This window comes from Vombatus ursinus, unplaced genomic scaffold, assembly GCF_900497805.2.
Source record: "Vombatus ursinus unplaced genomic scaffold, bare-nosed wombat genome assembly UNPS02010548.1, whole genome shotgun sequence".
Lineage (NCBI taxonomy): Eukaryota > Metazoa > Chordata > Mammalia > Diprotodontia > Vombatidae > Vombatus > Vombatus ursinus.
This window is the reverse complement of record NW_020950326.1, coordinates 8721226-8737171: the sequence shown is the minus strand read 5'-3', so window position 1 is coordinate 8737171 and position 15946 is coordinate 8721226. Positions and strand designations below refer to the sequence as shown.

Here is a 15946-nt window from a genome sequence, read left to right as displayed (position 1 = left end):
GCCACCCGTGCGCGTACGCGCTCCCTCTGCTGGCCGGCGGGTCTTGCTGCCATTCTCCGAAGCATCTCCGCCTCCGCGCTGGAGCTGATAAATAAAGGCTGGCTTATGGAAAAGGCAAAGTACGGGTCAGCGGCCTATGAATGCCGGCTCCTGTTTCATCTGCTTTGTTGTTAGCCAGTAACTCTAGTTAGCCCCTAGGTATTGGGCGGGGGCGGGGAGATCCTACAGCAATACCTCCAATCTGAGAAAAGCCATCCATTGCTGAGTTTAAACGTTTATACGTTAGTATAAAAGCAGTTACTTTTAGTGTTTATTTGCATTTCATTTGTGCATAGAATTTCAGGTGATTTTAAAGGCCATCTGTTTTGAGTTCACGGGTAGAAAAAAACTATACAGAATCCCTTCCAGTTTATACAAAGCATTTATCAAGTATCTTCTACTTGCTTTACATACTCCGTGTTTAGCTTCCTGGGAATACAAAGGCTAAAGGAAAAGCGGTCAGGTAGCTAAAATGGTGGGAAGGGAAAGGGGAGGAAGAAATACAACATGTAACATAAATATTTAGTGTAATTTGAGCCGGTAGTGAAGGAAAATGAAAATATTGACAAGATGAAAATGTCTCATTAAAAATCAAAAGCAAAGAAAAACCACAAACATTCATAGGAGCATAGTGGAAGAGAGGCTCAAGGCCACTCTAGTCCAGATTCATTTTCCAGTTAAAGTAATTGAAACCTGCAAAAGTGAAAGGATTTGCCCAAAGTCACATAACTAGCACGTAGCAGAGGTAGCATTCAGACCTAGCTCTTTCTGACTCCCAGGCTAGCTTTTTCTTCATCACTGCAATCCTGGGACTTGAATCTAAATCCTCCACCCTGATAGTTTTGGAATGCATTTTAAAACTCATTTTCCACACACCTGGGAAAATAAGATGATTCTCCTTAATACAACCTTGATTTTGGCTGGTAGGGTAATGATTACATGTATATATTGTTTTGATAGTTTGATATTCCTTTGGTCAAAGTTTTGAACATTTTTTCCTTACCCAATTGGTATATGGTTCTTTTGACTTACTTTAGAAAGAGCTTTTACAAAGTGATAAATTTTTTATCTTTAATATAGCTTATTTTCCTAGACTAGTTTACCCTGAAATAGGGTAAAATAAATTTTATTTCACAAAGAATCTTTAGCTTAGTCTTATTCAGAGGCAACCTAGGTGCCATTCAGGCATAAAGGGCTATTTCTCACTTATTCAAGGGAAAGATAATGAACAACTGATATGGTTAGGATCCTGGTCTTCTAGTCAGGAAGACCTGAGTTCATAATTTTTTTTTGTGGCCATGGGCAATCATTTAGCTTCTCCTAGGTTCCATTTCCTTATCTTTAAAAATCAAGTGGGGTTGAATTATGCTCCTATGATCCACAATACAGAGCTAGTATTTTTTTGTTGGATTTATAGAGGACCCCAACAGAGCCCCTGCTGTGGAGGAAAAGGGAAACACCACTGGGTTGTCATGACACGACCTCTAGGCTTAGGAGACTGATTTTGCTAATGTATTCTCTTCCCCTAATCACTTGCCCCTCTCCTTGTCACTTAGGCAAAGGTGGTACTGGGAGGCCAAAATGACTTGTTTCCCCTGTTTTGATTTTTACCACTTTCTAAAACTTGTATTTAAACTTGAGTTCATCTCTGTGAAAATGATCTATCCTTCATAGAAATTGAAAGAGTTTATTAAACTTGGTCATTTTTCTGACTGAACTATTTCCTTAAGGGCATAATAATTCACACATTCTCCCTAGATTGAAATTTTTGTGTTATCTTTGTTTTCCTTTTCCTAGACCGCTCTTCTCTTGTACCTGTGCCCCCTTCTCTTCCCCTTTTACCTTTACCACCATCTTAGGATAAACCCTTACTACCATGATGTTGACTGCAGTGGCCTCTGGCACAGATCTTTTTACCGCCTCTTTTTATCTTCAGTCCATCCTTCATACTATACGAAACTTTTCCTGATTTGCCCCTAGTTTTTAGAGCCCCCATTCTCTTCAAATTATGTTGTATTTGTCTGTTTAAATGATGTTTCTTCCCTGTAGAATATAAATTCTTTGAGGGTAGGTATTGTTTTTGTTTTGTCATCTTCAGAATCTTGCTTATAGTAGAGGCTTGATAGAGATTTGTTGTTGAATTTGATTCACTGCTTCTGCTAAAATAATCTTGCTTATGCCTGGATCTGTCTGGTCATTTCAGCCCTTTATACAAATGTCTTTAGTGGTTCCCTATTGCTTGTCAAATAAAATTCAGATTTTGTTTGGCATTTTAGATCTTCCCTTCCCCTTCTTTCCCTCATCAGATTTAATGCCTCATACTCCTTCGGTCCTGTATTTTAATCTCCAGACAATGAACTGTCTCTGTTACCGAAGAACGTTTACTACTTTTTTTTAACCTCCTTTTTACCCAATTATCTGTATAATATATGACCGTCTTCACTTGTTGAATTTCTTGTTTATTCTTTAAGGGCCAGCTTGGAGAAGTCCTTCCTGAGTCTCCAACTCCCTTTGGCCTCCCTTCTTCCTCCCATAACATCTTTGTATTTAGAATCCAATGGTTATGTGATCGTTAGTTTGTCTTGTAACGATCTTTGTATAATAGCCTGGGGTAGTAAAAGAGCCCTGGCATCAGGAGATCTGATCTGAGGAGATCTGAGACTGTAGGCCAATCCCTTCACTTCTCTGAGACACACAGTTTCCTCATCTATAAAAATGGGGCTGAACTTGTGATGTCAGTGATGTCAGGAGCTCCTTTCTCTTTCTGCAAAGAACATTGGTACCTTCTCTCTGACTTACAGCATTAGAGTTTCTGGGGGCCCTAACAGGTTAAGTGGGATGTCCAGGGCCACACAGATAGTAAATATGCCGGAGATGGAACTTCTTGGTTCAGAGGACAGCTCTTACCCATTGTCCCACCCCGCCTCACTGGAGAGAATAACTGTATTACTCATCTCTCACTGTTGTCGTCAGGAGGGGACTTGGTAAACATTTTAAAAATTAATATTAGTGATGGCTGGCATTTCTTTGGAACTTTCAAGTTTTGCAAGGGGTGTGTGTATGTGTGAAATACTTCCTCATTTGATCCTCAAAGCATGAGTTCTTTTAAATGCCAGTTGTTTTTATTTTTGAGTTCATCTAGCCTAACATGATATGCTTCCTGCAGGGCAATAGGTGCTTGAAATTCAGTGAATTTAATTGGTTACCACAGCCTTTTGATTGGATTGATTTTCATTTTGCTTTTAGTGCTACCCAGTCTAATTGACAGGTTGGGCGATGCTAAAGATTCAGTGAGAGAGCAAGACCAGACTCTGCTGCTGAAGATGATGGAACAAGCTGCCAACCCTCAGGTATGATTAGGTAGAGCCTCCTTACTGCCCAGCAGCCAGCTCACCTAAGACCATGGAAAAGCAGGCTTTTCATTGTGAAAATCCAGAGTGCTAGAAATGTGTCTGTTAAACTATTGCTTTACCTTCTGCTCTGTTTCCCGTTGCAGTTAAGGTATCTGAAGCATATTAATGAGGTTCAAAGTGTACAATTTAAATAGTTAGTAGAGTTAACATCCATGTCAACTGCTTTTTGTTTGAGGGTTTTAGAATCCTTAGTTAAACTGTTCAATTATGGGAAAATGCGGCAGGGTTTTTGCTCAATGTTAGGAGATATTTAAAAGAATTAAATGAGTTCACCTGAGCCTAGAAAATAAGTTGTTACCAATTCTCTTGTTACCTGCTGTTTGCTCAGTATATCTTTTTACTTGTAGGTGGAGGGGGGAAAATGTCTAATTTCCTCTGGTTCATTCCAACTTTCCATGTCTTTTTCAGTATGTGTGGGACAGAATGTTAGGAGGGTTCAAACACAAGAATTTCCGCACCAGGGAAGGTGTTTGTCTCTGCCTTATTGCAACACTGAATGCGTAAGTTTGGGCCTGATTTATACTTCTCTTTGTAGAACATGGTGAGCTTTCAAGACATGCATTCATTGTCATTCAGCAAGTATATGCAAAAGCCCTGTGCTTGGTGCTATATCCCCTATAAACTCAAAAAAAGTATTATAAAATGTAGTCCCTTGAAATTAATAATGATAGATAGGTGATTAGACTTTATAAAAAGGGAAGCATTTAAGTAACAAGTATATTAAGTGCTGTGTTAAATCCAATGAAAGCGGCTATGTGCTTTCAGGGAAAGTCCCAAAAACTTTATGGACAGCTATGGAGGCTGGAGCTGTGTCTTACAGAATGGGTATCAGTGGAGACTGAGAGAAAGGGGAGGGGAGAGGTATTTTTTCCAACCCTTCCCAATGCCCACACTAATTCGTGCTTTTGTTTTCAGCTCTGGAGCCCATACTTTAACGCTAAGTAAGATTGTGCCACATATATGTAATTTACTTGGAGATCCAAATGGCCAGGTAAGTTTAACATGAAGAAACATTGGGGGAAAACGTAACCGTCTTAGAAAGTTTACCTAATTTTGGTATCCTGACTGTATTTGATAGGATTTATTTGAACTCTCTTGTTTGTTCACAATACTTATTTGTTAGCAATATTTATGAGGTACTCAGGGTAATGTGCCATGTATAGCTGATGTGCTCTATGTGGTACCAGACTAGTATCTCAGTCCTTGGCTGAATTTCATCCAGACTGTAGAATCATAATAGTGTTCTGCCCACAGTTTCTCTATCTAATAGAAAAATTGCTTCCTTGCAGGGCTGATTATTTCTATCAGCTTATTAACTCTGAACATTTAAGGACAAAAAAAAATAAACTCTACCAATAAGTTTGTTCAATGGAATGAAGCCTGCAGCCCTGTTAAACCACTGTGAGGTTTAGCTTCTCTGGAGTAATAGCTCAGTACAATTTCTCTGTGTGGGCTTTCCTTTCCCTGACATTGGCTAGCCTTGTTTTATCTCTTCCTCTTTCACTTCTATTACTCTTTCCTTTTCTGTTCATTGGTCTTCTTCAAGTTAGTCAAACTTTTTGGGCTGCAGCTTCTTCCTCTGTAACACAAGGGGGCTAGACTAGTTGGTCCCTACGGCCAGCTAATTCCAACTCTTTAATCCTGTGTTCTGATGGCTAGATGATCTCTGTGGTCCTTTTCAGTTCTGTATCTGTGATCCTGCTCAGTCTCTTACTTCTTTCTTTTTCACTTCTGTCCTCTCTCCCTCTCATACCTTCCATTTCCCCCCAGTACCTCTTCTCAGTAAGACATTTAGACCCAGGTCTTCCTGTTTGTCAGCACTCTTATACACCAGACTACTTCTTTTAATTCACCAGGAATTGAATGAGGAGACAAACAGATAGAAACACCCAACAGTTGGAATGATGAGCTTAACACCCAAGCTTTAGAGTCCTTTATTTTTTGTTCCTTCTTTCTCTCTCTCTCCATTTTCCTGTGGGAGAATTTACTTGCTCATCTGGATTTCAAGTGCTGTACTCAATGTCATTATGATGTTACTTTCAGTTAATTCTCTCAGAACTTGGATGAATGAAAAAGCAATTATTAAGTGCTTACTCTATTCCAGGAACTGTGCTAGGCACTGGAGATATACATATGTAAGCAAGACTTTCTCGTTCAAAGACCTTGCATTCTCATGAGGGAGTAACACTTAGGGTGATGGCAAGAGAAGGGATTGGGGAAATCATAGGAATGGCGAGTAAGGCATTAGGTTGGCGTGTGTGTGTGCATGTGTGCTTGTGCGTGTGTGTGTGTTTGTTTTGGAAGGGGTTTGCGGAGCATATCTCCAGATGTCTCAAGATATTTGGATTAAATGCATGTGAAACATGGTTGGGTCCAGCTGGATGGAGCAGGTTAGTTTTCACTCATTCACTTGCCAGTCACGCTCAGACACAGGGAAAAGTTCCAAAATTGAGTGGATTAAGTCAAACATTTTACCTGGGAAGGGAATTAGGCCAAGATGTTCTCAGGTCTGGAGAGGGAGGGGGAACGAGAAGCGAAAAGATTGGCAGGGCAGAGGCAGGGAAGACAACAGCTTAATGGTTGAATAAACAGAAATATCTGTGGCAACTATAAAAATGGCTTAAAAACCCAAGTTGACTTTTTTGCTTTAAGTTCTTTCAGTGTTTACTGTCTACTCTCTCTTCCCCTCTCCATGTCACAAAACGGAATTGAAGAACATTTTTATGTATTTGTTTTACATATCATTTTTTATGTTGTGCTAATTTAGAATATTCTGGATATATCAGTGGTTCTAAAGTCTGGTACATTTAATGTTTTATGAATCATTTGGGATTTTTAAAAAACTTTTTCTTTGTTATAAGAGAGGGATTTATGGGGGAGATAGCCAGATTTATGAAGTAACTGGTTTTTTAAAGGCAGCAGTAAAACTTCTTAAAAGAAAAACATGCCCCATTAGTTACTGTTGTGGCCCAGGGAGATTAAGCAACTTGCCGAAGATTACACACAGTAAGTAATAGAGCCCACCTGGAAAATAACTCCCGATTCTAATATTCCAAAACCTTAGGCTAAGTTTCTTTATGTTTTTGAGGCTTAGTATTTTCATCTGTAAAATGATGAGTTTGCAGCAGATAGTTTCCAAGGTCCCTTTCAACTAAGATTTAGTGACTTGACTCACTACTTCCGTTTTCCTGTAGGTCAGGAGAACAAAAAGGTTCTTACCTTTACCTTGCTGGTGACTTCTGACTTTATTGAAAAGGCTAATGCTGTCTGTTGTTAGGAGAACAGATTACTTCAAAATGCTTTTTAAAAAATTGTTAAATTCGGGGGCAGCTAGGTGACGCAGTGGAGAGAGCACCGGCCCTGCAGTCAGGAGTACCTGAGTTCAAATCCAGCCTCAGACCAAACACTTGACATGTACTAGCTGTGTGACCTGGGGCAAGTCACTTAACCCCGAATGCCTCACCCCCCCAAAAAATTGTTAAATTCCTACAGTGTTAAGTGTGAAAGAGGTAGTCCAATGTAGTGATAGTACATGAGACTTGTGATCAGATCTGGGTTGTAATCCTGCCTCATATATTTACTAGCTTGGTGACCCTGGGCAAGTTGCTTAATCTGTTGGTAAGTGATTGGGAAATGTCATTTGAAAATTAGCCACAAATAAACTATGAAGTCATTAGTTCATCTCTCAGTGTTGAGAGTTGATGAGGTGTCAGAAGGTAGTTTCCTTTTTTCTGGCTCATTAGTGGAATTTGAAGTAGCCATTAACAAAATTCTGTTATAAGATTTCAGTCTGGTCTTTACACATACGTGACATACTGGTGAATGTAAACAGTGTCACCAAAGCAGAGTGGTGTTAAGAAGGTACAAAGAACTCTTAACGTTTTTGACTCTCTGAGGAAAATGTCTGGGGAATCTGTTTGAGAGTTTCAGTCTTTTTAGGAGCTAGGGTTACCAGTGTTGAAAACAAAAACCAAAATTTGGTAAAGGTACTTTTCTCTACTCTGGTTTACTTAATAGTGACTCAGGCTCTAGACTGTAAGAGCTAAATGGAATTTTAGAAATCTGGTTGAGCCCTGTATTTTACCGGTCAGGAAACTGAGGCCCAGAGCAAGAAGTCACTTGTCCAAGGTCACACAGTGATTTACTGGAGGAATTTGGAATAGAGCTGAGCTTTCCTGACTTGCAGACCAGGATTCTTTCTGTTATGCCTCAGTAGTGCTTTGCACTCCATACTGTGCATGGAGCTAGTGGTGGTAAAGCTTATTAACTTCAGGGAGAATGCCTCTGACAAAACCTCTTTTGAGTATGTGAATCCTAGGTCAAGCTAGTCCTGTCATGTTTATTCTCAAAGAGTCCCATCAGTGTTGATATTTTTGAAGCATTAGTCCCTCATTTTGTAGGGAAATACAATTTTAGTTTTTAAGCTGAGAGGGGACCTTAGATAACATCTGATCCAGTCCTTTCATTTTATAGAAACTGAGCCCAGGAAGATTAAGCAACTTGCCTAAGATTACACAATAAGTAATAGAGCCCACTTTGAAGATAACTCTGATTTTAATGTTTCAAAACGGTAGTATTGCTTCCTTATAGAACTGGAATATGTACATTGCACCAATGTACAATTTTAGGTCAGATGTTCTTATAAAGTTTTTTTTTTAAATTAGATATGCTTTATTATATATTTATTATACTTTTGTACTTTGCTTGTCTTTTTCTAACATACTATCTCAAAGGACAGTCAGTGGATTTGGTTGTAATCTTTAAAATTAGTAATTTCCATGATTCATTTCCAAGGTGTATATGTCTGACTTACGCACACATGTATACACACACACACACACACACACACACACACACACACACACACTAGTGCTTTCTGTCTTTAGATTAACTCCTAATTTATCCTGACTGTATCTTCTTTGTACATAGTTTGCATATTTGTCTTACCTATTAAATTGTGAGCTCTTTGAAGGTAGGGTTTACTTTTTGTCTCCTTTGTATCCCCAGTCCTTAGTATAGTGACCGACACATACTAACTGCTTTATAAATGCTTGTTGATTTGATACATAGAAAAAACAAGCATTATAATCTTGCAAAAACCATTAGTATTTAAGATTGAACCATATTAAAAAAACAACTCTTATTGTACTCTTACAGGTTTGTCTAAAGTTCTGCTTTGTCTACCTTCCTACCTCACTCTGTGTTTAGTTAAGTCTGTCTCTCCCTCCTTCTTTTTCCCTCTCTCATTCTTCTGTCCCTCTTTCTGCCTTTCCCTCTGTTTCTTTGTGTCTCAGTTTCAATTCTCATTTTATGTAGTTGTAACTAGTGTGTTTAACCATTGTGATGCTTTTCATCTTACTTTGTATCATCTAAGTCCAAGTGCTGACAACAATAGCAAAAGGGCATCAGATACAGAGAAGTTTTTTTGGCCCCATCAGGTTATGTTTATAGATGACAGTCCTCATTTTCTCCATTAGTAATTTTAAAATTATGCAATAGGTATACTAGAACTTGGGCGTGCCTTGTGATATTCTATCCAGAGTAAAAAATAAAAAGTATTTAATCCTGTCTTAAGCCAAGGGTTTTTAACCCCAGGATTTTTTCCTGACTCCTTTATTAATTGTTCTTAGTATATTACACTTAGTGGCTGCCTGACTAGTGAATGAGTAGAATACTATACTCAGGGTCTGGAAAATTAGCCTCTCGACATTTACTTGCCATTTGACCCTGGACAAGTCACTTAAACTCTATATATAGATGGCTACTTCCTAGGATCCATCTACTAAGTCATGGACAGGCTGCAATCTATGTTAGTAGAGGGAGTTCCCACATAGCTGTTCTTTACCCTAATAAATTTGCAGATCCTTTGTGTATAGCGTTATGCTGCTTCACTATTTCATGCAACTAAAATTGAAGAGTTGTGATTTTGTTTTAAAATTTTAAATAATATTCTGACATAACCCTCCTCAAAGAATAGAAATGCCATAAATATTCTAAGGAGTGTGTCCCTTCACATGGAAAAACTCCATGATAGGTACCTCAATTAATTCTTTAGTAATATTAATGTCCTAGATTACTCTCTTTATCTAGGTGAATGTAATTAAGAGCTTGTGACTGCAATTGTTCCTGGGTAAACGTGACATTTAAAAAGGTGGGATGGTTTGTGATCTACTGTTTTTTCAACAAGAAATGCTATGAAGTTTCAAATAAATGTTATAAGATATCTTCTTTTGTGTATAGGTCCGAGACTCAGCAATAAACAGCTTAGTGGAGATTTACAGACACGTAGGAGAACGTGTGAGGGCAGACCTCAGTAAAAAAGGATTGCCACAGTCTCGGTGAGTTCTTCTACGCTCTTCTGTTTTTAGTGCTTTTCCCCCATACTTTTCTTCCACTTAACTTTTCTTCTTATGGTATTTTTAGAAGTAAATTCAGGATAAAACTAGCATTTTTTTTTTCTATCTACATAACTTCTCTTGTACCAGTCTGCTTCTCACTCACCCTAGTTGAAACCCCCATTACCTTTGGCCAGGACTATTACAACAGCCTCCAGATGGGCCGTCTGGACTTAGGTCTGCCTTCTCCAAACCGTCCCACAGACAACAGCCAAAAATGGTTTTCTTTCCTAATTTGCATGTCTGAGCATGTCATTCTCCTACTCAATAAACTTCAATGGTTCCCTTTTGCCTCTGGCATCAAATATAAACTTCTGTTTCGTTTTTAAAACCTTTTATAATTTAGCCTCAGCCTGCCTTTCCAACCTCCCCCCTGCCATTGCTCCTTTTCCATGCTCTTTGTCCGAGGCCTGCTGGCTTTCTTATGGTTCTTCACACGTGATACTCCACAGCTTTTGACTGTCATGCATGCCTTGGAATGGCCTCCTTCCTCAACTCTTAAAATCCCTTATTTCCTTCAAAATTCTGCTCAAATGCTGCTTTCTACATGAAGTCTTCCCTGATTGTCCCTTAGCTGCTAGTGCCTTCCTCTTACCAATTTAATTTGTTTTTATTTTGTATATATTTATTTATGAACATGTTGTTTCCCTCAAAAAAATATTAATTTCTTAAGGGCAAAGAACGTTTCTTTCATTTTATCTCTTTTATCAGTCCCTAGCAAAGTGACTAGCATATCAGTGCTTAATAAATGCTTGTTAATTGTTTAAAATTAATGTTTAATTCTGGAAAACTTCTATTAAATGGGATTTTCTGGAATCCTGGAAATGGAATTCAATCCCACCATTGTGTTACAGTACACAAACCTCTTTTTGTATCCACAGTGTTTATCACAGTGCTTGGAACATAGGTCATAGTAGGTACTTAATAAATGTTTATTGATTTATTGATTTAATAGTGATAATTTCCATGTTATCAGACCCTTCACAAAAATATGTGCCAATTATAAAAATAATGAATTGAATTTGTATAAATTTTTGCTATGATGGAAATTATAATGTCCATAGAATCTCAAGTCATTTTGCTTACCTCCAACCTGCTCTGTGGGAAGTCAGGGCAAAATGAGAAAGATTCTTAGAGCTGGGAAAGACTTAAAAGATCTTATTCAATTTCTGAATTTTATGGTCCAGGACACTAAGGCTCAGAGAGGCTCAGTGATCTTCCTAATTCCCACATGGCTAGTCAGGAACAGAACAGAGCTGAGGACAGTCCTGCGCTCCTGATGAACAGGTCACAACATTCCTTTCTCTGTTCTGTGGGGCCCAGCCCCTTTTCCTTTCTTTCTTCCATCTGCCTTGTCAAAAATAATGACATGAGTAGAGATAATCTGGGTCTAGCAGCACTGTTCATATACTGGGAGCTGGAGTGAATCGTAGACGTTCCTTAGTCCCTTCACTTTACAGATGGTGAAACTGAGGCCCAAAGATTAAACTTACCCCAGATCACACAAATAGTAGATGACAGAACCAGGATTTAAACCCAGTTCCTCAGCTCCTTTTCTCTACATCAAAACTAATCCTTGGTTTGTTATCACCATTGATATTCTTCAAACAGATGTGCTGAAAGAGGGTCGTCTCCAATAACAGACTCTATGAGAATATATTTTCTGAGTTATATTGTGGCCCCATCCCCTAAATCCCAAAGACTTTTCTTAAACAGCCAATTTACAGAATAATTTTGAGAGTTCATGATATTATTTCAAACAGAAGTACGAGAAATTACACGGATACGTTAATAGCTGTGGTATGTTTCCTGAATCCCTAGAAATGGAGGATTATCTTCAGTAAGGGAGTGGGTTGGTTTTCAGGTTTCATTGACATTGGAGTAGAGCTTTGTGACGCAACCTTTTGATATAACAGATGAAGAAACAGGGACCCTGAGAGATTAAGGGACTTGTCTAGGCTTACGCAAATAGTGGGTAGCCAAGCTGAGGGTGACTAACTTGGATCCTCTAACTCCAGATCCGCTTCCCTTGGAGAAGTAAGCTGCACTTTCTTTGAAAACCTTCACACCAGTGGAAGAACCTGGTTTGTGGTTATTGTTGTTGTTGTTGTTGTTTTTCCCTTGTTATTGAGAGAGGTTTCCCGGTGCCTTGGACTCTGGCAGCTTACTTTCTACTTCATTCTCCAAACAGTATGTGGCCCCTCATGTTTCATACCATCATTTTAGAAGTTAAGTTTATGATATATTTGGCTGTAAGTGGCTGCCTTAAGTATTTGAATATTCTGGAATTCTGATACATCATATTAGAATCTTTTGTTGTTGTGTGAGCACAGTAGATTTTTCTGTTTAGTTTTCACATTTCCCTGACTGTTTATTTGGGCCAGCTGGATAATGAGGGATGAGACAACAAAGTGAGTTTTGAAGGTAGGGAAGGATGCTTTTGATGGATCATCAGAGAAGAAAGTCTCCACTTTGGAGTGATTTGAGGAAGGCTTTAATTTCCCTTCTTTGTTAGTTCCCCCTCAGGGCTTTCCCTTTTCTGTCTTTCTCTTCATCTTTTCTGGTACTACTAGTAAGCAGCTATTTTTCTTCATTTTATTGTACTTGGTAATTTCTTTCTCTTGCAGGATTTTCTTATATAGAGTTCACTAAAATAGGTTTGAGAATTACTGTTCTTCTGTGAAATCATTTTGAAACAGTGAAAAGACACTTTCCTTAATCTTAGATTTGAATGAACTTTTATATTATATATATAAATGTATATACACACACACACATATATTTTTAGGACAGTTTTTAGGTTTTAGCATGGTTTCTTAATCATTTTCTACCTTCCTTTATGGGGAAAACAACATAGTTTTTCAATCTTGTGTGAAAAAAAAATCAAAGTATACAAAATCAGAACTGAAGAACTAAGAACTAAAAATCTTTGAAATACCAGTCTGCCTAAGGATAGAGGCTTTGTACACTCTTATTTTTATCTGTATCAGTAGAGTGGGAGATTTATTGTGAGAGCCTATAACTCTTCATGAGAGAAGAGGAGACATAATTTACGTTTCTAAGGTGAGCATTGAAGGAACCATGTGGTATATTTTGTCTATACTAACATTTGATTCAGGTAGTGTAATTCTGGGGGAGAAGCTGAATAGCTACTGTGCAACATCTAATCCCTCAGTGAAATAATTATCATATGTCATTCTGTTGCATTTACAAAGAATTTGCACTGGAATAATTTTTTTCTGTAGTAAATAAACTGTATAACTTCATTTAATGGCACTGTTGAAGATAGAATTCTGTTACTGAGGTGGGAAAGAAAATGCTCAATTTTACGGTGGGGGTCATGTCAATTTAGTAACTTCTGACTGGAAAATCTGAAATCTAAATACTGTCAAGCACATGTTGAAAACACTTGCATAGCAATTATTGTCTCTATCATTCCTACAGTACTCATGCTTTCCTGTCTTGTGTTATCTTTTTCTGTGTGTTTGGCTTGTCTCCTCAACCTAACTGTGAGTTTCTTCCGGGTAGTCTTCTCTCCGTGGCACCAGCACAGTGCTGTGAGCCCTCAGTGGGTACCCATCAATGCAGCTTCTTCGTTATTGTGAGACGTGACTGATTTGTTCCTGTCTCCCTTCCCCACTCCTACCCAAAAGTGCATGGATTGAGTTTTTAACTGAACTACAAGTGTAACACTGAATCAATGGTGTAAATACATCTAAAATGATATTGCTGGAGAAGAGTGCTGGTTGTCTCAGACTATTTTCACAATTCTTTTGGTGCAACACCTTAAATTCTGTCATGTGTAATTAGGGACTTGGTTAAACATTTGCTAGAAACAACAAAATGGTTTATAATGTAATGTCGTGTAATTGTGTTTCATGTATATGTCCAATTGCTTGACCATTCCTATTAAGTTAAGTAGGTTTGGTGTGACATTGGTGTGAAGAGGTCATCTGCTAGCAAGGTGAAATGGGAAGGGCCCTGGGTTTGAATCCTAGTCCTTCCACTTACTCCCAGGGTGACCTTGGAGAAAATCACTTCCCCTCACTGGGCCTCAGTTTTCTTCTCTATCAAATGAAGGGGTTAGATGAGCCAGGTCTTTAAGGCTCCTTACCACTCTTATTCTGTGATCCTGTGATCATACGAGTCTTGTGAAAGTCATTTTCTGTTTTGAGATCTGTCCTTTGATCATTTATTCATTGATGTAACAGTCATTTTTATTACGTTCCTGTTATGATCCTATGTATCAGGTATTCATGATACAAAGAGTGAGACGCAGTCACTTGTCCTTAGATCATCCAGGAGGAAACATACATAAAAATAAGTCAATACAAAATGAATACAAAGTACATACAAAGTTAATTTGGGGAGACAGGGCACTAATTACTGGAGGTGGAGTATTTTAGTAATTCTCAGTTTGCTCTATTTAATTTTAGTTATTCTAGATATGGTTGAAATGCCTTGTTATGGCAAGCAGAACACATAAGAATATACAAGAAACTATACACATTATTTTATTGTTTGGTATTTTATGGCACTTGAATATTTTTATACAGAGATCTTTTCTGTTTAGTGTTAAAGGCTATATAATAGGATTCAATTGGAATTTTTGATAATATCAGGGAAATACAGGAATAGGTAGTAATAATCCCATTTTACAAATGGGTGAATTTAGCTTTAATGAACTTGTGACTCATCCCTAGATGAATCAGCTTTTCTTTGGAGGAGCTGGAATGAGGGATCTATGCATCCTGATTTTGGTTGAAATGCCAAGATCTCTAGTTAACTGTCCTTATCCTTCAGAAGGATGAGTTGAGTTTAGCCTAATAAGTGAGATTAAGATGGGAGATAACTTACCAAAACCTTTCTCTGGGTTGAGGTCTTCCACATGGAATATTAGTGGTTCAGCACATGGACTTCAGGTTAGTAACCAGTGAATTAGACCAGTTTATCATGTGGGGATTTTTAAATAGAGTTTTTGATATAGAGGAGTTGTTTAAAAAATACCTAAGCATACAGAATTAATTTGTGATACATTATGGAGAGTGTAGTAATTTTGTGCCTAGTCCAGTATTATATCAAAATGTGTGGTAGTACCAGAAGGTGAAACCACACTGCTCTAATAGTTTGTGGCTTAGTGTATTCTTGGGTAAAAATGATGGCTTTCTTGGGCAGTTGGTGGTCCCCAGCAAGGTACATGCTGTGATTCCATTTTTAAATCTGAAAAAGTTTATTTCAGAAAGTTACCGCCAACTTGTTGAAACTCATGGAGAGGCTATTTTCAGTTGACAAAATTTATAAAAATGGCATGTGAAGCTTTAGGAATGAAGCCATCATATGTACCTAGACAAACAGCCATTTGTGACTGAGGGTTCATTCACTCAAGTTTCAGCTGATAGACTTTTTGTTGTTGTGCATCAGCAACATGTTGTTGAATATGTTGTAATGCATAAGCAATTAACTTAGTCAACTTACTTTTGAATGACTCTTGTATTTTTAAAAAAAAAATTTTTTTTGGAGGCATTTGGGGCTAAGTGACTTGCCCAGAGTCATGCAGCTAGTGAGTGTTATGTGTCTGAGGCTGGCTTTGAATTCAGGTCCTCCTGATTCCAGGGTCGGAGCTCTATCTACTGTGCCACCTAGCTTCCTGACTCTTGTATTTTTTAAAAATGTCTTGCTACCTTATCCTTATATTTCTTCTTAAAAGAGCCAGTTTCCAACCAGCAACTAACAAAACATATTTATTGAAAATAAACTGTACAACAGAACATAAGTAAACAGATTGAGTCTCTCTTGTTAGTTTCTTTGTTTTATATTCTTCTTTTTTTTTTTTTAAGGCAATTGGGGTTAAGTGACTTGCACAGGCTCACACGGCTAGTACATGTCAAGTGTTTGGTCTGAGGCCAGATTTGAACTCAGGTCCTCCTGACTTCAGGGCCAGTGCTTTATTCACTGTGCCACCTAGCTGCCTCAGTTTTATATTCTTTCAACAACCATTTAAGTAGTGTGTATAAAACACCTTAGGGCAGCTAGGCGGCACAGTGGATAGAGTGCTGGATTTGGAATCAGGAAGACTTATTTTCCTGAGTTCAAATCCAG

At 38.2% G+C, this 15946-nt stretch overlaps 1 protein-coding gene across 7 annotated transcripts in view; it reads left to right on the top strand.

Moving 5' to 3' along the window:
- Positions 1–15946, top strand: part of CLASP1 (cytoplasmic linker associated protein 1) — a 349545-nt gene that overhangs the window by 115425 nt on the left and 218174 nt on the right. For all 7 annotated transcript variants that reach the window (XM_027854750.1, XM_027854751.1, XM_027854749.1 and 4 more), the window contains exons 4-7: positions 3286–3389; positions 3861–3952; positions 4368–4443; positions 9693–9790. In XM_027854750.1, coding sequence (XP_027710551.1) covers positions 3286–3389; positions 3861–3952; positions 4368–4443; positions 9693–9790 — 370 coding nt within the window. The remainder of the gene's footprint in view (positions 1–3285; positions 3390–3860; positions 3953–4367; positions 4444–9692; positions 9791–15946) is intronic.